At 48.6% G+C, this 24,366-nt stretch overlaps 1 protein-coding gene across 7 annotated transcripts in view; it reads right to left on the reverse strand.

Moving 5' to 3' along the window:
- Positions 1-1,410: 1,410 nt before the first annotated feature.
- The window catches only part of LOC139256877 (protein FAM227A-like), a 129,883-nt gene continuing 106,927 nt past the window's right edge, over positions 1,411-24,366 (reverse strand). For 3 of the 7 annotated variants that reach the window (XM_070874338.1, XM_070874341.1, XM_070874342.1), the window contains 5 exons: positions 21,522-21,666; positions 20,643-20,713; positions 18,905-19,066; positions 13,807-13,898; positions 1,411-1,598 (listed from right to left, as the gene is read on the reverse strand). In XM_070874338.1, coding sequence (XP_070730439.1) covers positions 1,490-1,598; positions 13,807-13,898; positions 18,905-19,066; positions 20,643-20,713; positions 21,522-21,666 — 579 coding nt within the window. In that variant the 3' untranslated portion in view covers positions 1,411-1,489. Of the gene's footprint in view, positions 1,599-7,854; positions 7,912-13,806; positions 13,899-18,904; positions 19,067-20,642; positions 20,714-21,521; positions 21,667-24,366 lie in introns of those variants that run through there. The other 4 variants (XM_070874340.1, XM_070874339.1, XM_070874345.1 and 1 more) reach the window with 4 other exon arrangements.

The following is a 24,366-nucleotide window of genomic DNA, read 5'->3' on the forward strand; positions in this document are numbered from 1 at the left end:
CGAGAGAGAGAGAGCGAGAAAGCGAGAGAGAAAGAGAGCGCACACCGGGATAGAGAGAGAGAGAGAGAGAGCGAGCGAGCCCCGAGATAGATAGATAGAGAGAGAGAGCGAGCCCCAGGATCGATAGAGAGAGAGAGAGAGAGCGCCCTGGGATAGATGGATAGAGTGAGCACCGGGATAGGGAGCGAGGGCCCCGGGATAGGGAGAGGAGGCCCCGGGATAGGGAGAGGGAGCCCCGGGATAGGGAGCGAGGGCCCCGGGATAGGGAGAGGGAGCTCCGAGCCCCGGTAAACAGAGACACGAGAAATAGATACCGGGGATGTTGATGGGACCTCCTTCTCCCGCCATGGTTGGATGTGGCAGGACTGCAGAGCATTGATGTGATCCACTGCTTATGGGATCGCTTCGCTCTGTCTGCAGCTTTCTGCTTCTACGCTTTAGCATGTATATAGCCCTGTGTTGCAGCTTCCCCATGTTGGAAACCCATTTTTAGCTTGGTGCTGCTTCTGAATTGCTCTTCAAATATGCCTCACTGAACCAGGGGTGGTCCCCTGGTTTGATGGTTATGTTAGTGCCGGGCCATGAGGTTACAGATTGTGGTGCAATGCAATTCTGCTGCTGCTGATGGCCCACCGCGCCTCGTGGATGACCAATTTTGAGCTGCTACATCTGTTTAGAATCTATCCCACTTGAAAAGAAAGTCTTGCAGTTAATTGCACACAACAATCTCCCACAAACAGCAACGTGATAATGACCAGAGAATCTGTTTTTGTTATGTTGTTTGAGGGTAAGTATTGGCCCCAGGACACCGGGGATAACTCCATGCTTTTCTTCAAATAGTGCCGTGGGATCTTTCATGTCCACCCGAGTGGGAAGACGGGACCTCGGTTTAACGTCTCATCCGAAAGACGGCACCTCCGACAGTGCAGCACTTCCTCAGCACTGCACTGGAATGTCAGCCTAGGTTTATGTGCTCAAGGTGCTGAAGTGGGACTTGAATCCACAACCTTCTGACTCAGGGCAAGGGTGCTGCCCACTGCCCACGGCTGACACATTTAGCATGATGGAGGGTTTCCTCAGTGTGGAGACAGGATTGCGGGGGGGGGGGGGGTCATGCTGGGATGGGGTGTGCTGGGACGGGTTGGGATGTGCTGTGTGTGCTGGGATGGGATGAGATGCCGTGTATGGTGGGACGGGATGGAGTGTGCCGTGTATGCTGGGACGGGGGCCGCTGTGTGTGCTGGGACGGTGCGTGCCGTGTGTGCTGGGACCGGGGGTGCTGTGTGTGCTGGGACAGGGGTGCTCTGTGTGCTGAGACGGGTGAACCCACCTGCTGGGCGATGAACAGTCGCTCCCACAGGTTCAGTGAGAGGACCGAGGTTGGAAACATTGGGCTATCTCTAGGTTGTCAACAGATCATTTATTATGAAACAGCAGTGATGCAGCATGGGCGACATCAGGCCACAGAACACTTCGACAATCTTCACTTTCACCACAGTACGGTTTGGCAACAGAATGCCTGAGTCTCCGGGTTCCAGCGAGGTCGGAGTAAGCATCGTATGGAGTGCCCAGCTTCCAGCCTTGCATCACGAAAGAATCTGTAAAACATCAAGTAAATAAACATTCAGCTGGCAACCGAGTCCAGATTTCATCAACTGACCCCTCCAGCCAGCTCCGTCTCAGGCCGCCCTGAGCCTGAGCCAGAGCCAGGCCGTCCTGCACTCCCTCTGGCTTCACCCACTGCCCGCACCCCTCACTGTAACACACTGATATACCCCACACCCCTCAGTGCAACACTGATATACCCCGCACCCGTCACTGTAACATTGATATACCCCGCACCCCTCACTGCAACACTGATATACCCCACACCCCTCACTGTAACACTGATAGAACTACACATTCCTCAGTGCAACACTGATATACCCCGCATCCCTGTGTGACAGATGTACCCCACACCCCTCACTGTAACACTGATATACCCCACACCCCTCACTGTAAAACTGAGACACCCCGCAGCCCTCACTGTAACACTGCTATACCCCACACCACTCACTGTAACACTGATATACACCACACCGCTCACTGTAAACCTGATATACCCCACACCCCTCACTGTAACACTGATATACACCACACCCCTCACTGTAACAGATATACCCCGCACCCCTCAGTGTAACACTGATATACTCCACACCCCTCACTGCAACACTGATACACCCCACAATCCTCACTCTAACACTGATATATGCTACATTCCCTCACTGCAATACTGATATACCCCACACCCCTCACTGTAACAGTGATATACCCCACATCCCTCTGTATAACACTGATATACCCCGCACCACTCAATGTAACACTGATATACCCCACAACCCTCACTGTAACACACTGATATACGCCGCACGCCTCTGTGTAACACACTGATATACCCTGCACCACTCAGTGTAACACTGATATAGCCCGCACCCCTCACTGCAACACTGATATACCCAGCATCCCTCACTGCAACACTGATATACCCAGCATCCCTCACTGTAAAATTGATATACTCCACACACCTCACTTTAACACTGATATACCTCACACCCCTCACAGTAACACTAATATACCCTACACCCCTCACTGTAAAACTGATATACCCGACACCCCTCACTATCACATACTGATATACCCCAGACCCCTCACTGCAACACACTGATATATCCCACACCACTCACTGTAACACTGATATACCCCACATCCCTCACTGTCACATACTGATATACCCCACACCCCTCACTGCAACACACTGATATACCCCACAACCCTCACTGTATCACTGATATACCTCACATTCCTCACTTTCACATACTGTTATACTCCACACCACTCACTGTAACACTGATATACAGCACACCCCTCACAGTAAGATTGATATACCCCACACCCCTCACTAACACTTATATACCCCACTCCCCTCACAGTAAGACCGATATACCCCACACCCCACACTGACACTGATAGACCCCGCACCCCTCACTGTAACACTGATATACCTCACACCCCTGACTGTAACACTGATATACCTCACACCCCTCACTGTCACACTGATATACCCCATACCCCTCACTGCAACACTGATATAGCCCACACCTCTCATTGTAACACTGATATACCCCACATCCCTCACTGTAACACTGATATACCCCACACCCTCACCTTAACACTGATATATACCACACCCCTCACTGTAACACTGATATACTCCACACCCCTCACTGTAACCCTGATATACCCCACACCCCTCACTGTAAAACTGATATACTCCACACCCCACTATAATACTGATATACCCCACACTGTAAAACTGATATATTCCACACCCTTCACTGTAAAACTGATATATTCCACACCCCTAACTGTAACCCTGATATACCCCACACCCCTCATTGTAAAACTGATATATTCCACACCTCTCACTGTAACACTGATATACCCCACACCACTCATCATCATCATCATAGGCAATCCCTCGAAACGAGGATGCCTTGCTTCCACATCGGAAAAAGGATGAGTTCACAGGTGTTTCAAATAACCAGCTCATATTCCAGATCCTGAACGATATCTGAAGGGTGGAAGATGCCTGTCCGTGAATATTTTTAATGAGTGGTGACCGTTGTACACCAGCCACCACACGGGCTTGACAGAGCTAGGTCTTGGTCCAGGCACCCCTCACTGGAACACTGATAGACCCCACACCCCTCACTGTAACACTGATATACCTCACACCCCTCACTGTCACATACTGATATACCCCACACACCTCACTGTAACACTGATATACCCCACAGCCCTCAGTGCAACACACTGATATACGCCACACCCCTCACTGTAACACTGATATACCCTACACCCCTCACTGTCACATACTGATACAGCCCACACCCCTCACTGCAACACACTGATATACCCCACACCCCTCACTGTAACACACTGATATACCCCACACCCCTCACTGTAACACACTGATATACGCCACACCCCTCACTGTAACACTGATATACCCCACACCCCTCACTGTAACACTGATATACCCTACACCCCTCACTGAAATACTGATATACCCCACAGCCCTCAGTGCAACACTGATATACCCCACACCCCTCACTGTAACACTGATATACCCCGCACCCCTCACTAACACACTGATATAACCCACTCCCCTCACAGTAAGACTGATATACCCCACAACCCCTCACTGTAACATTGATATACCCCACACCCCTCACTGCAACACACTGATATACCCCACAACCCTCACTGTAACACTGATATACCCCACACCCCTCACTGTCACATACTGATATACCCCACACCCCTCATTGCAACACACTGATATACCCCACACCCCTCACTGTAACACTGATATACCCCACACCCCTCACTGTAAAACTGATATACCCTACACCCCTCACTGTCACATACTGATATACCCACACCCCTCACTGCAACACACTGATATACCCCACACTCCTCAATGTAAACTGATATACCTCACACCCCTCACTGTAACACTGATATACGCCACAGACCTCAGTGCAACACTGATATACCCCACATCCCTCAGTATAACACTGATATACCTCACACCCCTCACTATCACATATTGATATACTCCACACCCCTCACTGTAACACTGATATACCCCACTCCCCTCACAGTAAGACTGATATACCCCACACCCCTCACTGTCACACTGATATACCCCACACCACTCACTGTAACACTGATATACCCCACACCCCTCACTGTCACACTGATACACCCCAAACCCCTCACTGTAACACTTATATACCCCACACCCCTCACTGTAACCCTGATATACCCCACACCCCTCACTGTAAAACTGATATATTCCACACCCCTCACTGTAACACTGATATACCCCACACCTCTCACTGTAACACTGATATACCCCACACCCCTCACTATAACACTGATATATCCCATACCAATCATCATCATCATCATAGGCAATCCCTCGAAACGAGGATGCCTTGCTTCCACATCGGAAAAAGGATGAGTTCACAGGTGTTTCAAATAACCAGCTCATATTCCAGATCCTGAACTATATCTGAAGGGTGGAAGATCCCTGTCCGTGAATTTTTTTAATGTGTGGTGACCGTTGTACACCGGCCACCACACAGGCTTGACAGAGCGAGGTCTTGGTCCAGGCACCCCTCACTGTAACACTGATATACCCCACACACCTCACTGTAACACTGATATACCCCACACCCCTCACTGTCACATACTGATACACCCCACACCCCTCACTGTAATACTGATATACCCCACAGCCCTCAGTGCAACACTGATATACCCTACACCCCTCACTGTAACACTGATATACCTCACACCCCTCACTATCACATATTGATATACCCCACACCCCTCACTGTAACACTGATATACCCTGCACCCCTCACTGTAACACACTGATATAACCCACTCCCCTCACAGTAAGACTGATATACCCCACACCCCTCACTGCAACATTGATATACCCCACACCCCTCACTGCAACACACTGATATACCCCACAACCCTCACTGTAACACCGATATACCCTACAACCCTCACTGTCACATACTGATATACCCCACACCCCTCACTGCAACACACTGATATACCCCACACCCCTCACTGTAAACTGATATACCCCACACCCCTCACTGTAACACTGATATACGCCACAGACCTCAGTGCAACACACTGATATACCCCACAACCCTCACTGTAACACTGATATACCTCACACCCCTCACTATCACATATTGATATACTCCACACCGCTCACTGTAACACTGATATACCCACACCCTCACTGTAACACACTGATATACCCCACTCCCCTCACAGTAAGACTGATATACCCCACACCTCTCACTGGACCATTGATATACCCCACACCCCTCACTGTAACACTGATATACCTCACACCCCTCACTGTCACACTGATATACCCCACACCACTCACTGTAACACTGATATACCCCACACCCCTCACTGTCACACTGATATACCCCAAACCCCTCACTGTAACACTGATATACCCCACACCACTCACTGTAACACTGATATACCCCACACCACTCACTGGAACACTGATAGACCCCACACCCCTCACTGTAACACTGATATACCTCACACCCCTCACTGTCACATACTGATATACCCCACACCCCTCACTGCAACACTGATATACCTCACACTGTAAAACTGATATATTCCACACCCCTCACTGTAAAACTAATATACTCCACACCCCTCACTGTAATACTGATATATCCCACACCCCTCATTGTAAAACTGATATACCCCACACCCCTCACTGTAACACACTGATATACCCCACACCACTCATCATCATCATCATCATAGGCAGTCCCTCGAAACGAGGATGACTTGCTTCCACTACGGAAAAAGGATGAGTTCACAGGTGTTTCAAATAACCATCTAATATTCCACATCCTGAACTACATCTCAAGGGTGGAAGATGCCTGTGCGTGAATTTTTTTTACGTGTGGTGACCGTTGCACAGCAGCCACCACACGGGCTTGACAGAGCTAAGTCTTGGTCCAGACACCCCTCATTGCAACACTGATATACCCCATATCCCTCACTGTAACACCGATATACCTCACACACTTCACTGTAACACTGATATACCCCACACCCCTCACTGCAACACACTGATATACCCCACAACCCTCACTGTAACACTGATATACCCTACAACCCTCACTGTCACATACTGATATACCCCACACCCCTCACTGCAACACACTGATATACCCCACACCCCTCACTGTAACACTGATATACCCCACACCCCTCACTGTACAACTGATATACCCCACACCCCTCACTGTAACTCTGATATACGCCACAGCTGTCAGTGCAACACTGATATACCCCACTTCCCTCACGATAACACTGATATACCCTACACCCCTCACTATCACATATTGATATACTCCACACTCCTCACTGTAAAACTGATATACCTACATTCCCTCACTGTAACACACTGATATACCCCACACCCCTCACTGTAACACTGATATACCCTACACCCCTCACTGTAATACTGATATACCCCACAGCCCTCACTATCACATATTGATATACCCCACACCCCTCACTGTAACACTGATATACCCCGCACCCCTCACTGTAACATTGATATACCCCACACCCCTCACTGCAACACACTGATATACCCCACAACCCTCACTGTAACACTGATATACCCGACAACCCTCACTGTCACATACTGATATACCCCACACCCCTCACTGCAACACACTGATATACCCCACACCCCTCACTGTAACACTGATATACCCCACACCCCTCACTGTAACACTGATATACGCCACAGATCTCAGTGCAACACTGATATACCTCACACCCCTCACTGTCACACTGATGAACCCCAAACCCCTCACTGTAACACTGATATACCCCACACTGTAACACTGATATACCCTACACCCATCACTGTCACATACTGATATACCCCGCACCCCTCACTGTAACACTGATATACCCCACACCCCTCACTGTCACACGGATATACCCCACACCCCTCACTGTAACACTGATATACCCCACACCCCTCACTGTAACATTTACCCAAACTCCTCGCTGTCATGTTCTCCGAGAAGAATCTAAATGGGGTAGAGGAGGCTCGAGTGGAGCATACACCAGCATTGAGTGGTTGGGCCGAATGGCCTGCTCCTGTGCTGTATATTCTATATCATTCTTGGCTATCTGGCTGCTCTCGATAACAGCCCTACTCACCCTGGTGGTTTCGGAGCTTGCCCCGGTGTTTAACTTGACTGTGCAAGCTGCTGTGCCCTGTAACAAGAAAGTCGATATGATTTTGGAGTAGGCAAGTTACTCTGGGAAGCATGCTGGTGCTTCCTGGGGCTGTGGGTGTACACTGTGCAACTGTCACTGTGTGTGGCAATATGTAACAGAGTACTGGTAGGGCAGAACAGGTAGCAATCTCCTGGGAGGATAGACGCACTAACATTAGCGTCCTCATCCAGGCCAACATCCCCAGCATTGAAGCACTGACCACACTTGATCAGCTCCACTGGGCGAGCCACATTGTCCGCATGCCAGACACGAAACTCCCAAAGCAAGCGCTCTACTTGGAACTCCTTCATGGCAAATGAGCCCAAGGTGGGCAGAGGAAACGTTACAGGGACACCCTCAAAACCTCCCTGATAAAGTGCGACATCCCCACTGACACCTGGGAGTCCCGGGCCAAAAACCGTCCTAAGTGGAGGAAGTGCATCGGGGAGGGCGCTGAGCACCTCGAATCTCATCACCGAGAGCATGCAGAAATCAAGCACAGGCAGCGGAAGGAGCGTGCAGCAAACCTGTCCCATCCACCCTTTCCTTCAACCGCTGTCTGTTCCACCTGTGACAGAGTCTGTGGTTCTCGTATTGGACTGTTCAGCCACCTAAGGACTCATATTAAGAGTGGAAGCAAGTCTTCCTTGATTCCGAGGGACTGTCTATGATGGTGATAACCCTCGCCTCGAAGTCAGAAGGTTGTGGGTTCAAGTCCCACTCCTGGGACTTGAACACATAAATCTAGGCTTACACTCCAGTGCAGTGCTGAGGGAGTGCTACACCGTCGGAGATGCCGTCTTTCAGATGAGACGTTAAACCGAGGCCCCGTCTGCTCTCTCGGGTGGACGTAAAAGATCCCATGGCACTAGTTCGAAGAAGAGCAGGGGAGTTATCCCCGGTGTCCTGGTCAATATTTATCCCTCAACCAACATCACTAAAACAGATTATACCTCTGTTCGATCTCCCCTTAACTTTTTCTGCTCTCAGGAGCTTCTCCGATCTCTCCACGTAACTGAACCCCCTCATCCATGGTACCATCCTGGTAAACCTCTGCACCCTCTCCAGGGCCTTGATATCCTTCCTAGAGTGTGGTGTCCAGAACTGAACTCGGTACTCCAGCTCAGGCCCAACCAGTGATTTGCAAAGGTTTAGCATAACCGCCTTGTTTAGTATTCAATGCCAGTATACACAAAGCCATGCACCCAGACCATTTCTTCACCACCTTCTCAATTTGCCCTGCCACCTTCAAGGATTTGTGAGCATGCATGCAGGTCCCTCTGCTCTTCCACCCCCTTAAAATAGCAGCATTTAGATTATATTGCGTTCCTTCCACAGAGCATCATTCATACATATTCCCATTAACTTGGATCTGCCGTGTGTCTACCCATTTCACCATATGCTTCTGACCCCCGGTCAGTCGGGGCCTTGACCCTTGAACCCAGGTACAGTTGGGGCAAGAGAGAGGGAGGAACTTAATACTATCACTATCACGAAAGAAGTAGTACTCGGTAAAATAAAAGCAGACAGGTCCCCTGGACCCGATGGCTTGCATCCTAGGGTCTTAAAAGTGACTGCAGTGAGAGTATGCATTGGTTGTAATCTCCCAAAATTCCCTGGATTCTGGGGAGGTCCCATGAATTGGAAAACCGCAAATGTAACACCCCTATTTAAAAAAAGGAGGCAGTCAGAAAGCAGGAAACTATAGACCAGTTAGCCTAACATCTGTCGTTGGGAAAATATTGGCGTCCATTATTAAGGACGTAGTAACAGGACATGTGGAAAAGCATGATTCAATCAGGCAGAGTCAGCATGGTTTTACAATGGCAATGCAGATACTGCTATCGAGGAAGAGTGTGATATTCTGGATGAAATAAACATAGTGAGAGAGGAAATATTAAGGGGTTTAGCAGCTTTGAAAGTAGATAAATGCATCCCAGGACGTTGAGCCAAGTAAAAAAGGAAATAGCAGAGGCCTTGATCATCATTTTGCAGTCCTCTTTGGATTTGGGCATGGTGCCGGAGGACTGGAGGACTGCTAATATATAAGAAGGGAGAAAGGGATAGGCTGAGTAATAGGCCTGTCAGCCTAACCTCAATGGTGGGAAAATTATTGGAAAAAATCCTGAAGGACAGGATAAACCTACATTTAGAAAAGCAAGGATTAATTAGGGACAGGCAGCACGGATTTGTTAAGGGAAGACTATGTTTGATTAACCTGATTGAATTTTTCGAGGAGGTAACCAGGAGGGTCGATGAGGGTAGTGCGTACGATGTCGTATATATATATATGGACTTTGGCAAAGCTTTTGATAAGGTCCCACATTGTAAACTGGTCACCATGATTAAGCCCATGGGATCCAGGGCAAGGTGACAAGTTGGATCCAAAATTGGCTTAGAGGTAAGAAGCAAAGGGTAATGATTGATGGATGTTTTTGTGACTGGAAGGATGTTTTCAGTGGGGTTCTGCAGGGCTCAGTACTTGGTCCCTTGCTTTTTGTGGTTTACAATCAATGATCTAGATTTGAATATCGGGAGTATGATTAAGACGTTTGCAGATGACACTAAAATTGGCTGTGTGGTTGATACTGAAGAGGAAAGTCATGGACTGCAGGAGAATCAAATGGAATTTAATTCAGAGAAGTGTGAGGTAATGCACTTTGGGAGGGCTAATAAGGAAAGGGTATACACATTAAATGGTAGGCCACTTTGAAGTGTAGATGAACAAAAGGACCTTGGAGTGCTTGTCCATGGATTCCTGAAAGTAGCAGGCCAGGTGGATAAGGTGTTAAGAAGGCATACGGAATGCTTGCCTTTATTAGCTGAGGCATAGAATACAAGAGCAGGGAGGTTATGCTTAAATTGTATAATGCTCTTGTTAGGCCACAGCTGGAGTACTGCCTGCAGTTCTGGTCGCCTTATTATAGAAAGGACGTGATTGCACTGGAGAGGGTGCAGAGGAGATTTACTAGGATGCTGTCTGGAATGGAGAATCTTAGTTATGAGGACAGATTGGATAGGCTGGGTTTGTCCTGCTTGGAACAGAGGAGGCTGAGGGGAGACCTCATTGAGACGTATAAAATTTTGAGGGGCCTGGATATAGTGGATAGTAAGGGCCTATTTCCCTTGGTGGAGGGGTTAATTATGAGGGGACATAGTTTTAAGGTGGTTGGTGGAAGGTTCAGAGGGGCTTCTTTACGCAGAGGGTTGTGGGTGTCTGGAACTCATTGCCTGGAAGGGTGGTGGATGCAGAAACCCGCACCACATTTAAAGATGCTTGGATGGGCACTTAAAGTGCCATAATCTGCAGGGTTAGGGACCTAGAGCTGGTAAAATAACATAAGAAATAGGAACAGGAGTAGGCCATTCAATAAGATCATGGCTGAGTGGGATTAGACTGGTTAAATTCTTGTTGGACAGCGCAGATATAATGGTAAGTACTGCAGGGAATTGAATACGGCCAGGGTGATCTCCTGGACTAGTTTCAGTCACCTGGATGGGTCGGAAAGAAATTTTCCCAGATTTTTTTCTCCAATTGGCCTGGGTTTTTTATCTGGTTTTTGCCTCTCCCAGGAGATCACATGGCTCTGGTTGGGGTGGAGTGTAGAATGTTTCTGTATAAGGAGTGTCGTGGTTGTGTGAGGTGGACTGGTTGGGCTGGGTGCTCTTTGCCTGTCCGCCATTGTTCATAGGTTTATATGTAACCTTCAGGGCTGCTGACCGAGGGCCGTGTGGCTCTTTGTCGGCCGGCGCGGACACAATGGGTCGAAATGGCCTCCTTCTGTGCTGTCGCTCAAAGCCTCCCTGATAAAGTGCAACATCCCCACTGACACCTGGGAGTCCCTGGCCAAAGACCAGACCACCATAAGTGGAGGAAGTGCATCCGGGAGGGTGCTGAGCTCCTCGAGTCTCATCGCCGAGAGCATGCAGAAACCAAGCGCATGCAGTGGAAGCGTGCGGCAACCTGTCCCACCCTCCCCTTCCCTCAACGACTATCTGTCCCACCTGTGACAGGGTCTGTGGCTCTCGTATTGGACTGTTCAGTCACCAAAGAACTCACTTCAGGAGTGGAAGCAAGTCTTCCTCGATTCTGAGGGACTGCCTATGATGATGATGATGATGAGATTTCTATATTTTTATGAAAGGGAAATCATGTTTGTCAAATTTGCGGGCGTTCTTTGAGGATGTAACGAGCAGGGTGGATAAGGGGGAATCAATAGATGTGGTATATTTAGATTTCCAGAAGGCATTCGATAAGGTGCCACATAAAAGTTTACTGCACAAAATAAAAGTTCACGGGGTCAGGAGTAATATATTAGCATGGATAGAGGATTGGCTAACTAACAGAAAACAGAGAGTCGGATAATTGGGTCATTTTCCGGTTGGCAAACAGTGACTAGTGGGGTGCTGCAGGGATCAGTGCTGGGGCCCCAACTATTTACAAACTATATTAATGACTTAGATGAAAGGACCGAGTGTGATGTAACTAAGTTTGCTGATGATACAAAGATGGGTGGGAAAGTAAATTGTGAGGAGGACACAAAAAATCTGCAAAGGGATAGGTTAAGTGAGAGGGCAAAAATTTGGCAGATGGAGTATAATGTGGGAAAATGTGAGTTTATCCACTTTGGCAGAAAAAATTGAAAAGCAAATTATAATTTAAATGGAGAAACATTGCAAAGTGCTGCAGTACAGAGGGACCTGGGGGTCCTTGTGCATGAAACACAAAACATTAGTATGCAGTTACAGCAAGTAATCAGGAAGGCAAATGGAATGTTGGCCTTTATTGCAAGGGGGATAGAGTATAAAAGCAGAGAAGTCTTGCTACAACTGTACAGGGTATTGGTGAGACCACACCTGGAGTACTGCATACAGTTTTGGTCTCCTTATTTAGGGAAGGATATACTTGCATTGGAGGCTGTTCAGAGAAGGTTCCCTAGGTTGATTCCGGAGATGAGGGGGTTGACATGAAGATAGGTTGAGTAGGTCTCAGAATAAGGGGCCGCCCATTTAAAACGGAAACGAGGAGGAATTTCTTCTCTGAGATTTGTAAATCTGTGGCATTCTCTGCCCCAGAGAGCTGTGGAGTCTGGGTCATTGAATATATTTAAGGTGGAGATAGACAGATCTTTGAGCGATAAGGGAATAAAGTGTTATGGGGAGCGGGCAGGGAAGTGGAGCTGAGTCCATGATCAGATCAGCCATGATCTTATTGAATGACGGAGCAGGCTCGAGGGGCCATATGGCCTACTCCTGCTCCTATTTCTTATATGACCGCAGGTGCAGTCGGGGCCTTGACCCTTGAACCCAGGTGCAGTGTGAACCTTGATCCCAGGTGCAATTGGGGCCTTGACCCTTGACCCCAGGAGCAGCCGGGAGACAGTGGAGACTTTCATCCCCTCAACCCGAGCTGGTTTTGGGCCTGGGTCTCTCCCACTGGTCCAGCCTACCCCCGATAATTTGTTCACTTTAAAACTAGAATCTTCACAACAACTGATTTCCAGAATGTTTCTAAGCCCTGATTTCTAGTGATAAATATAAAAATAAAAAACACTGCGGAGATAGAAATTCCTCTTTACTGTGCAACAAGCTGCCCATTTCCTGCTATGGGGGGCAGAAACGGAACTGGGAGGCACAGCTGGGACTTCGGGGAGGGGTAGAAATGATTGGTGAAGATCTGCAATTATTCGTATTGCTGAACAGTGACATTTGAGAAGGCTTCCTGTGAGCAGTGCTTGGCCAAGGTTCCTGCAGTGTGTGTGGAGGCAGCACTGGGCCAGTGGAGAGGAGCCCAGTCACTAGCGAGGCATCCACTGCCGTTACTCTGAGCAGCTGAACGTGCCAGGGCTGCCTACAAGGTCGGCCTGGTGCTCCGTGTGCCGCATCACTCACCCGCTGGGCTGCTGCTGAGACAATTTCTCCTTCATCTTGAGCAGGTTCTGATTTCCTGCCTTAATCACGTCATTGTATGTGGGAGCATTATCTGTAAATCCAGCAGTTAGGGAAAAAGCAGGGAGGGGTGAAACGTTAAATGATTCATTCTTAATGCACCAGTCTCATTTTCTTTCCCTTGTCCTCGAATTGCCTTTTCTGTTCTTACACTGCCCCAAAATATTTGTGCTCCCTGGAGTGGTGTGCCGCCACGCTGCTCCTTCCACTCCCCAGCCTGCTCTGATGGGAGCAGCACACGCTGGAGCAGGAGAACAACGGCAGTGAAGAGGGACATCACCAAGATCCAGGTCGGTGATTGGAGCGTGGGCAGGTACTGCAGGAGCAGCGAGGTCAGGGCGCAGGAGCAGCGAGAGATTGTAGAGGGACGTGATTGGGGCCCAGGAGAGGCGAGAGGTCAGGGCCTAGAAGAGGCGAGGGCCCAGGGACAGCACGGACCAGCCCACACTGCGATATGTGCACGCACTAGGTCCGTGCAGCAGAGCAGGTCTCCAGTTGTCCTGGTTAATCCTTGCCACTGGACCAAGGCCTAGCTCTGTCAAACCCGTGTGGTGGCTGGTGTGCAACGGTCACCACATGTTAAAAAATCCACGCACAGGCATCTTCCACCCTTCAGGATGAAGTTCGGGACCTGGAATATTGGGTCCTTCATTGAAACACCTGTGAACTTCTTGATGTGGAAGCAAGTCATCCTCGACTCGAGGGACTATCTTTGATGATGATTGTTGTATATGTATAATGTATGTACTGTAACATTAGACGACTGAATGTATCCTCACATTGTATACACCATAACTGTACCACCAGAGGGTGCTACTGGTGGAGACCTAAGGGCCACCTGCACACCTGCAGGTAACCAAGTATAAAAGTGAGCTCACCTCATTGTGTCCTCACTCAGGGAGCTGCAATAAACAGACTAAGGTCACAACAGTTCAAGTGCAATACGCTCCCTGGTGGAGTCATTACTAGAGTGCTTGCACACATAACAACTGGCGACGAGATTACGAATTTTCACACGCAACATGGCTAACCTAAGCAACTTTCAACAATTCGCTGATGGGGAAGATTGGGACGCCTTTGTGGAAAGGTTCAAACACTTCTTCATCGCGAACAACCTGGCTGGAGACACACCAACCTCGCTGGGCCATTCTGCTCAGCAGTTGTGGGCCCACTGTCCACGGCCTTGTCAGGGACCTGCTAGCCCCAGCGAAGACAATCACCAAAATGTACGCAGAGCTCGTAACAATAACACAGGAACAGCTCAAACCTAAAGAGAGCATCCTCACAGCCAGACACCGGTTCTACACCCACCGGCGGCCCGAAGGCCAAGAAATCGCAAAATATGCTGCAGACCTCAGACGATTGGCTGCACCGTGTGATTTGGCAGCCACCTCGCCGAAGCACTAAGGGACATTTTTGTTATTGGAATCGGCCACGAGGGCCTCCTCCACAAGCTGCTCTCTGCGAACAGTATGGTCACCCTGCAGTTAAAGTGAACCAGGCACTCGGCCTGCGATTCCAAAAGGATGACGACTCACCCCCAGGACTCTAACCCGAGAAGTACCGTGGTGCCTTTCAGAGGCAAGGCTGCTACCCTGAGTCTCGCAACCCTGAGTCCGCCACATGGGGCCAACCGGCCAGCCTCATGCTGGCGCTGTGGAGGAAATCACAGGGCCCACCAGTGCCGATACAAGGACTATACTTGCAAAGGCTGCAACACTAAAGATCACCTTCAGCGGATGTGTAGACGAAACTTTACTCACCGAGTCGCTGAAGAGTTGGCCGATCACCCGGGCTCCAGCGCTGATGAAGACGAAGAGAGAGTCTATGAAGCAACTCAGCCCCTGGAAGAGGTGTACGGAGTGTATACCTGCTCCACCGAGAGTTCCCCGTGGAAAATGGAAGTAGAAATCAACGGAGTTCCAGTCTTGATGGAGGTTGATACAGGGGCGAGACAACCGCTGATGAATCAGACGGCCTTCAAGAAACTTTGGGACAATCCCGCCGACCGAACCAAAATGCTCCCAATCCAGGCAAAGCTGCTCACTTACACAAAAGACACCATCCCAATCATTGGCAGCCTGGATGTCCAGGTGTCCCATGGCGGCACGATGCACAAGCTAACTTTGGTGATGGTCCAACGCTGTTGGGAAGAAGATGGATGAAGCAAATCCAAATCTGTTGGAGCTGGGAAAGCCTCCAGGCCCCGACGATCGACGTCCTAGGTGGCCCCAAATTTGGATCCATCACAGCACCTGAAGATCCTACTGCCCAACTCGACTGCGTGACGACGACGACACAGACTGCACAACTCAACGGCGGAATGAGTCAACCCAAACAACCAGACTCAGCTTCCGGGCTCCAGTGGCAGGACTCCGAGGGAAGAAGATCGGCACAGAAGGTAAATTCCCGGCTTCCGTGGCAGAACCTGGGGAGAAAAGGATCACCACAGCCGACCTCGTGGAGAGAAAGATGGCGCCCGCACCACGAGGTGAAGCACCTGAAATCAAGATGGCCGCAACCAGACCACGAGGGGCAGCGTTGAGGGAACCACATGTGATGCCGAGCAGCGAACCGGATTGGGGTAAAGATTGCAAGGCCCTTTTGAAGGAGACCGACAACCCAGAATAATTAAAGGGACAGTCCCACTCTTTGTACAGCGATGCCGGTGACACTAATGATAAAGGTATATAACAAATGCAAGTATACAAATGTACCGTTGAACAGCGATGCTGGTGACACTAATGTAAAAGATGTAATCAACAAATGTAAGAATCTAAATGTACTGTTGAACAGTGATGTGGTAATACTAATGATAAAGGTATAATTAACAAATGCAAGTATACAAATGTACTGTTGAACAGCGATGTGGTAATACTAATGAAAAAGATGTAACTAACAAATGCAGGTATTTAAATGTAACCTTGCACAGAGATTTTGACAGGAAAGTGATGTCATTGACAAATGCCAAAATGTAAAGACAAGTAACGATGTTGAGTCGGCTGATTGTGGTCGGAGCCAATGTATTATGTATGCTAATGATGAAATGAGATGTGATGCCGGGTTCTCCATGCACGCCGACACAGCCAAAGGCAACCTCCTGTGGGAAGCACCCAGGTCCAGCGGGCTACCCGATCATGTAGCCTGTGCCTCTGGGACCAATGTGATGCCCCTGGGAGTGTGGCCACACACACAGTGGGAGCAGGGCCAACGATCAATGGACGGCACAGGCGACACCACTGGCACCCTGCCTCAGATCGACCCTACACACCTGGTCACCAGGGCCAGCACCGGGAGCAGGAGGCCAGCACCCTCCGGCCCTCCCGATGGGTCTGGGATGACCAGGCTCCCATCACCGCTGAAGAGCAGGAGAGAGATACTGCAGCCCTCTAAGGAGGACAGGGAGCCCACACATTCCTGTGGCTCTGCCCACCACTAAGCAACGGCTATGGCCTGAGACATAGCCAGGTGAGCAATCCATGCCCACCCAGCTAGCAGGGGCCACAGTCCGGTTGCTCCGGAACAAGCATCCTCACCCACCTGCACCCACACCCCAGGGGCAAGACTGTAATACCACGTATGTACCTTACCTGTAAAATGTACTTGTTCCACTGCTGAACCCAAAAACAGAGATATAACCAATCCGATTCTTTATTCTCTGTACATGCACACCAATGCAGATGTCGAGCCACACACATGGTCTATGCATGGGGGGGAGGGGGGGCGGAAATGGATCTATGTGGCCATGGACACACACGGATCTCACCCAGAAACCACACAACCCTCACTACAACCTCCTACCGTCCACTGCTGACCATTTCCCAATGTTGTGGCAATAAGGACATGGGGGTCCACAGGGAGAGAGCCATTCCCAAGCACAGGCAAAGTGCAAGGGCTTTGGGCACTTAAGTCGAGGGCCAGAGCACCCAGTGCAAAGGCCAGTGGCACAATACTTAGGGGGGAGTGTTGTTGTGTATGTATAATGTATGTACTGTAATATTAGACCACTGAATGTATCCTCACACAGTATACACCATACCTGTACCACCAGAAGGAGACCCAAGGGTTACCTGCACATTGCAGTAACACAGTATAAAAGGGAGCTCACCTCATTGTGTCCTCACTCAGGAGCTACAATAAACAGACGAAGGTCAATACCCTCACTGGTGGAGTCATTACTGGAGTGCTTGCACACATAACAATGATGATGAAATATTTGTGGTCACTGTTTCCCCAAATGTTCCCCAGCTTTCAAAATCTCTGCTCTTTCAGTAGTGAGGACTGGGTCAAGTAATGTTTCCTTCCTTGTTGGAGTAGTAACATGGAACACAAATATCTCTTCTATCGCAGGATATTTTCAAATAATTCAAGTCTCCTACAATTATAACTCTATTGTTAATACAAGTACATGCTTCTCTAATTTGTTTTCAGATTTCATCTTCAATTTCCTGTCCAGTGCTCGGCAGTGATCGACTCCCATGGCTAATTTCTTCCGACTTCTCAATTTAATCCAGAGAGAGAATGTTTAAACCGCTCCTCGATATAAATCTTTATACCTTGGCGCAATGATATTATCTTTAATTAATCCTGGTACAGTACTTTTTCTGCCTTCAATGTGTCCCCTGAAAGTTTCATATCAATGAATATTTAATTGCCAATCCTGAACAAGCCCCACATATGTTTCAGTTACGCCTTGATCTTCCATTTTAACCAACTCTCCCAGTTTTGTTTCTTAGTACTCTGTGCACCAATGCACACAGTTTAGTTTGGACTCCCCTTTTCCTTGTATTGCCTCCGGTCTGGTTTGAAGCTGTGCTTTGCTGTAAATGTTCTTGTGGTGTTTTACTGCTGGCTTTGTTTCTCAATGTTGCACCATGGGGCTATGCAACACAGCACGGTGCAGGTAAACCACAAGTGCATGAGGCACACATTCTCTTTGGAGCAGTGGGAAGCCACCAGGTCAGAACGACAGATGCAGGATGTGCAAATGAAGAAGTTCCCTTACTTTGACTGCTGCAAGGAAGGAACCGGTAAAAGGATATTGCGGCAGGCGTTGGATCTCTGTTCTCGTCACATAGATGTTTTCTCCACATCGTGGCTCCAGGTTTAGACTTTGGAGGAAGTTCAAAACAAGAGGACTGTGGCCAAACAAATTAAATAAATTCTTCATGAATTCGGGCCCACGTCTTGCTACTTGGGACTGCTGAGAGGAAACAGTTCATTAAACATCTCAGTCGACCGGTCGGTCGGTCAATATCATCACCCCCCCTCATACCGTGTGTCGGTCATTATCACACCCCTCATATACCGGTCGGTCAGTATTACCCCCCCATATACCGGTCGGTCAGTATCGCCCCCCCTCATACCAGTTGGTCAGTATCACCCCCCCCCATATACCGGTCGGTCAGTATCATCCCCTCTCAGTATGTATCATGTTATTCTGGACCGATTAGTCAGTCAGTATAACGTCTCCATCCACCCATTGGGCAGTATTATCTGTACCCACCCTCCCTGTTACTATCAGATCCCCAAATACTGGAGATAAATTGCAAAGTACTGCAGTACACAGGGACCTGGGATCCTTGTGCATGAAACACAAAAAGTTAGTATGCAGGTACAGCAAGTAATCAGGCAGACAAATGGGATATTGATCTTTATTGCAAGGGGGATGGAGTATAAAAGCAGAGAAGTCCTGCTACAACTGTACAGGGTATTGGTGAGGCCACACCTGGAGTACTGCATACAGTTTTGGTCTCCGTATTTAAGGAAGGATATACTTGCATTGGAGGCAGTTCAGAGAAGGTTCACTAGTTTGATGCTGGACATGAAGAGGTTCACTTATGAGAAAAGGTTGAGTATGTTGGAATTTAGAAGAATGAGAGGTGATCTTATTGAACCATACAAGATACTGAGGGAGCTTGACAAGGTAGATGCAGAGAGGATGTTTCCCCTCGGGGAATCTAGAACTGGGGGCATAGTTTCAAAATAAGGGGTCGCCCATTTAAAACTGAGATGAGGAGGAATTTCTTCTCTCAGAGGGTCGTAAATCTGTGGAATTCTCTGCCCAAGAGGGCTGGGTCATTGATTATATTTAAACTGGAGGTAGACAGATTTTTGAACGATAAGGGAGTGAAGGGTTATGGGGAGTGGGCAGGGAAGTGGAGCTAAGCCCAAGACCAGATCAGCCATGATCTTATTGAATGATGGAGCAGGCTCGAGGGGCCAAATGGCCATCTTCTGCTCCTTTTTCTTATGTTCACCATATCCCTCAATCTCACCTCCCCATATCCCCCAACCCTACCTAACCACCTTCTCCCCATAATCCCTCAAACCCACTTACCCATTTCTCCCCATATCCCTCAAACCCAACCTACCCATCCTCTCACCATATCCCATACCTAGGTCGGTGGGTTTGAGGGATATGGGGAGAAGGTGGGTAGGTGGGGGAGTGGGATATGGGGAGAAGGTGGGTAGGTGGGGGAGTGTGATATGGGGAGAAGGTGGGTAGGTGGGGAAGAGGGGTATGGTGAGAAGATGGGGTAAGTGTTGTTGGAATTTAACAAAATGGGGCTTGTTGGGTTAAATGGACTTTTCTTGTGGCCAATGTTTGTGTTTTGCACATCTTGTCCAGCTGGGCCAATGTATTGCAGCTGGAATGGTAATAAAAAGGGACAATGTGATTGGGCCTCGAGCCCCACTCTGCACAAAGACCCCATTACTTACTCAGTGTGTGCACAGGTAGATGTGTCAGAAAGCCCATCCTGGTGTGTGTCTCTCACCTGTTTATGAGGGGAAACTTGATTGAATCTATAGTTGATTGTAGACACTTTGCGAACCGATTGTTGGCTGTCTGCAACAGAAATGAGATGGAATGCTGTGAGAGCTCAGTGTTTTACTCGTTTCCATACGCGAGGCTGTTGAATAAGTGGTGCTGATTAAAGGTGAATTCTGGAAATGGGTAAGGGACTGACTGATGAGAAGGAAACAGTGGGTGCTTGCCTGAGGAGTGACGTGCAGAGATAGTGCCCGTGGGCTGTGTCTCCTGGAATTGTTTGTAAGCAGGCAGTGGGAGTGGGACTAGCTGAAGTGCCCTTGCAGAGAGCCGGCACGGACTCGACTGGCCCAATGGTCTCCTACTGTGCTAGGATTCTATAATTGTTCATGAGATGTGGGCGTTGCTGGCAAAACCAGCATTTATTTCCCATCCCTAATTGCCCTCGAGAAAATGGTGGTGAGCCACCTACTTGAACCGCTGCAGTCCGTGTGGTGAAGGTGCTCCCACAGTGCTGTTAGGGAGTGAGATCCAGGATTTTGACCCAGCGACGATGAAGGAACAACGATATATTTCCAAGTCAGGATGGTGTGTGACTTGGAGGGGAAAGTGGTGGTGGTGGTTTTCTCATGCGCCTGCTGCCCTTGTCCTTTTAGGTGCTAGAGGTCGGGTTTGGGAGGTGCTGCCGAAGAAGCCTTGGCGAGTTGCTGTAGTGCATCCTGTGGATGGTACACACTGCAGCCACGGTGCGCCGGTGGTGGAGGGAGTGAATGTTGAAGGTGGTGGATGGGAAGCTGATCAAGCGGGCTGCTTTGTCCTGGATGGCGTCAAGCTTCTTGAGTTGTTGGAGCTGCACTCATTGGAAAAACACAACCGCATAACTCACCATGGGAGCTCAATGCCTTTTCATCGAATTGGGCACGATCGACTTGCAAAGGCATGTGCTGAACCCTGGAATTTCTCTTTTCTTTAGATACAGACCTTTGTGACAGCCTCAATGAGGTAATGATCGATTTTCTTGGTACAGAAGGCTGAATGAGGAAAAGCAGCATTAATTGTCAGGTGGGACAAGCCAACATCACAACCTAAGCAATCTCAATCAGGCCCGCCATTCTATACCCAAATACCACATTCAAACAAACGCTTCAATCATCGGGACCCATTCTCATCGGGACCCATTCCAGTCCCAGACACTCCACACAGCTCTTTCTTGGAATGTATTCAACCTTCACATCGAGGTGCGATGTCAAACAAAGTGGATGGGTCTGGGATGGTACGAGGGAGTTAGCACGGATGGATGGGAGAGAGAGTTAGCACGGATGGATGGGAGGAAGCACGGATCGATGGAGGGAGTTAGCACGGATGGATGGGAGGGAGTTAGCTCTTCACTAACAAATTCCCGACTGCATTTCTAATATTGTGCAGGTTGATGGTGAGGCCATTCTCGAGTTCGGGGTAATTTTGGTCATTCTATCTCAGCAAGGCTTTACATGTATTGGGAAAGCTTCAGAGAAGAGACCAGTGTGGTCCCAGGCCTTGGGGGAACTGAGGAATGAAGAAAAGCTCCAGGAAATAAACTCATTGCCACTGAATTTTGAGCTGTACCTGATCACCACCTCTCCCGACCTCCGCGACCTCAGTGCTATCAGACTGCTTGTGTAACATCCAGTATTGGATGAGTCGAAGTTTCCTCGAATTAAATATTGGAAAACCGAAGCCACTGACGCTACAAATTCCATTCCCTTGCCACTGATTACATCCTGCTCCCTGAACACTGTTGAACTGGACTGTTTGCAACCTCGTTGCCCTATCTGACCCCATATCCTCGCCATCACTGAGACCACCTGCTTCCACCTCTGTAATACACCAACATAGGAATTGCTACACAGGAAAGACGAAGGTCCATCTAGCTTGTCTTCTACCATCTGGGTGGTCCCATGATACGATATTTGCTGTTGTTGACTCATCATATCAATCAATCTGTCAATGAGTCTGCAACAGAGCCAGACATGGTGCGGGAATCCCCCTGTGGTGGAGCACTTTGGGAACAAGAGGTGCAAAGCAAGACCCCAAATATAGTAATCACCGGATTACTCCCGGTGCCACGAGCTTGAGAGTATAGAAATAGGAGGATAGAGCAGATGAATGCATGGCTGGAGAGATGGTGCAGGAGTAAGGGCTTTGCATTCCTGATTGGGACCAGTGGAACCTGTACAGGCCGGAGGGGTTACCGGACAGAGCTGGGATCAATATCCTTGTGATAATGAGGCGGGGGGGGTGGCTAGTGTGGTTGGGGAGGGTTTAAACTCATTTAGCAGGGGGTTGGGCACCAGGACGTAGCATTCGAAAGGGGAAACAAAGTGCACGAAGGATGGGGAGAGACAGTTAGCACCAGAGTATGAAATAGTACAGTCTTAGGTAGCGTCAAACTAAGAGAGAATGCAAGAAGGTCTGAGACAGGTTTACAGTGCATGCGTGTGAATGAGATTGGTGAGCTGCAGTTGTAAATAGCCACATGGGTTATGGGGCTGGAAATTCCGGCCTCCCAGGGTCTGTACAGAGTGTCTCCGCAGCCCGGAAGGCATCACAAAAGCCGGTTTTCAGTGCCCAATGCGCATGCGCTGAAACCCGGCTTTTCTGATCTTTCGAGCTGGAGCATGACATACCCAGCATCTATAGGGAACGAGGACATGTACTTGGGCAAGATTGCGGGATTTACCCATATCTTGCTCAGCAAATGTCCTCAAAATTCTTGTGCCAGATAAAAGCTTACTTTTACAGACGTAAGAGTTTAAAACATACATAAATATAATAAAATTAAATGAAAAAAAGAGATTATTTTAAAAAACCCTGCCCACTTTGTTATATTTATTTTTAACCATAATTTAAAAAAACTTATTAAAAACTCGGAATTTTTTTTCTCAGATATTTATTAACTTTAATTTCAATTAATTTTCATTATGTGAGGTGTGTTTTTTATTTTTTATTATATGTGTTTAGTGTGAGTTTTTTCCATTAATACCAATGAGAACTGGTAGATACGGAGCTCGAAGCTCCCATTGCTATTAATGAGAAAGCTGTGGAATACTGTACCTGATTGGCTGAGCAGTCACACATGACTGCATCTTCTGCGTGGGAACCTGGAAGACGGGAGCGCGCTCCACAGTGCGGGAAGAGGCGGCCTCCCTTCCGGAATTCCACGCTTCTCCCAGACCAGCAGGTAAATCCGGAGAAATGTTTCGGGTCGGAGACAATTGCCCACGAGAAACCTCCAACCGCAATTTCAGACCCATGATGATAATTGTGCGATAACAGAGACCTGGTTCAAAAACAGGCAGGATTGGGTACTAAATATTCCTGGATATAAGATGTTCAGGAAAGATAGGGAATGAATGATAGGAGTTGGTGCGGCAGTATTGGTTAAGGAGACTGTTACAGTGCTGGAGAGAGAGGAGGTCCTGGAGGGGTCAAAAACAGAATCTATTTGCTTAGAAAATAAATAATAGAGGTGCCATTACATGATGAGGTGTATTCTACAGGCCACCAACTAATGGGAAGGATATAGAGGAGCAAATTTGCAGGGAAATTTTAGAGAGGTGCAAGAACTATAGAGCAGTGATAATGAGGGTCTTCAACTATCCTAATATCAATAAGATCATGGCTGATCTGATCATGGACTCAGCTCCACTTCCCCGCTCGTTCCCCACAACCCCTTATCCTCTTATCATTTA

The sequence above is a fragment of the Pristiophorus japonicus genome, unplaced genomic scaffold (assembly GCF_044704955.1).
Source record: "Pristiophorus japonicus isolate sPriJap1 unplaced genomic scaffold, sPriJap1.hap1 HAP1_SCAFFOLD_789, whole genome shotgun sequence".
Classification (NCBI taxonomy): domain Eukaryota; kingdom Metazoa; phylum Chordata; class Chondrichthyes; family Pristiophoridae; genus Pristiophorus; species Pristiophorus japonicus.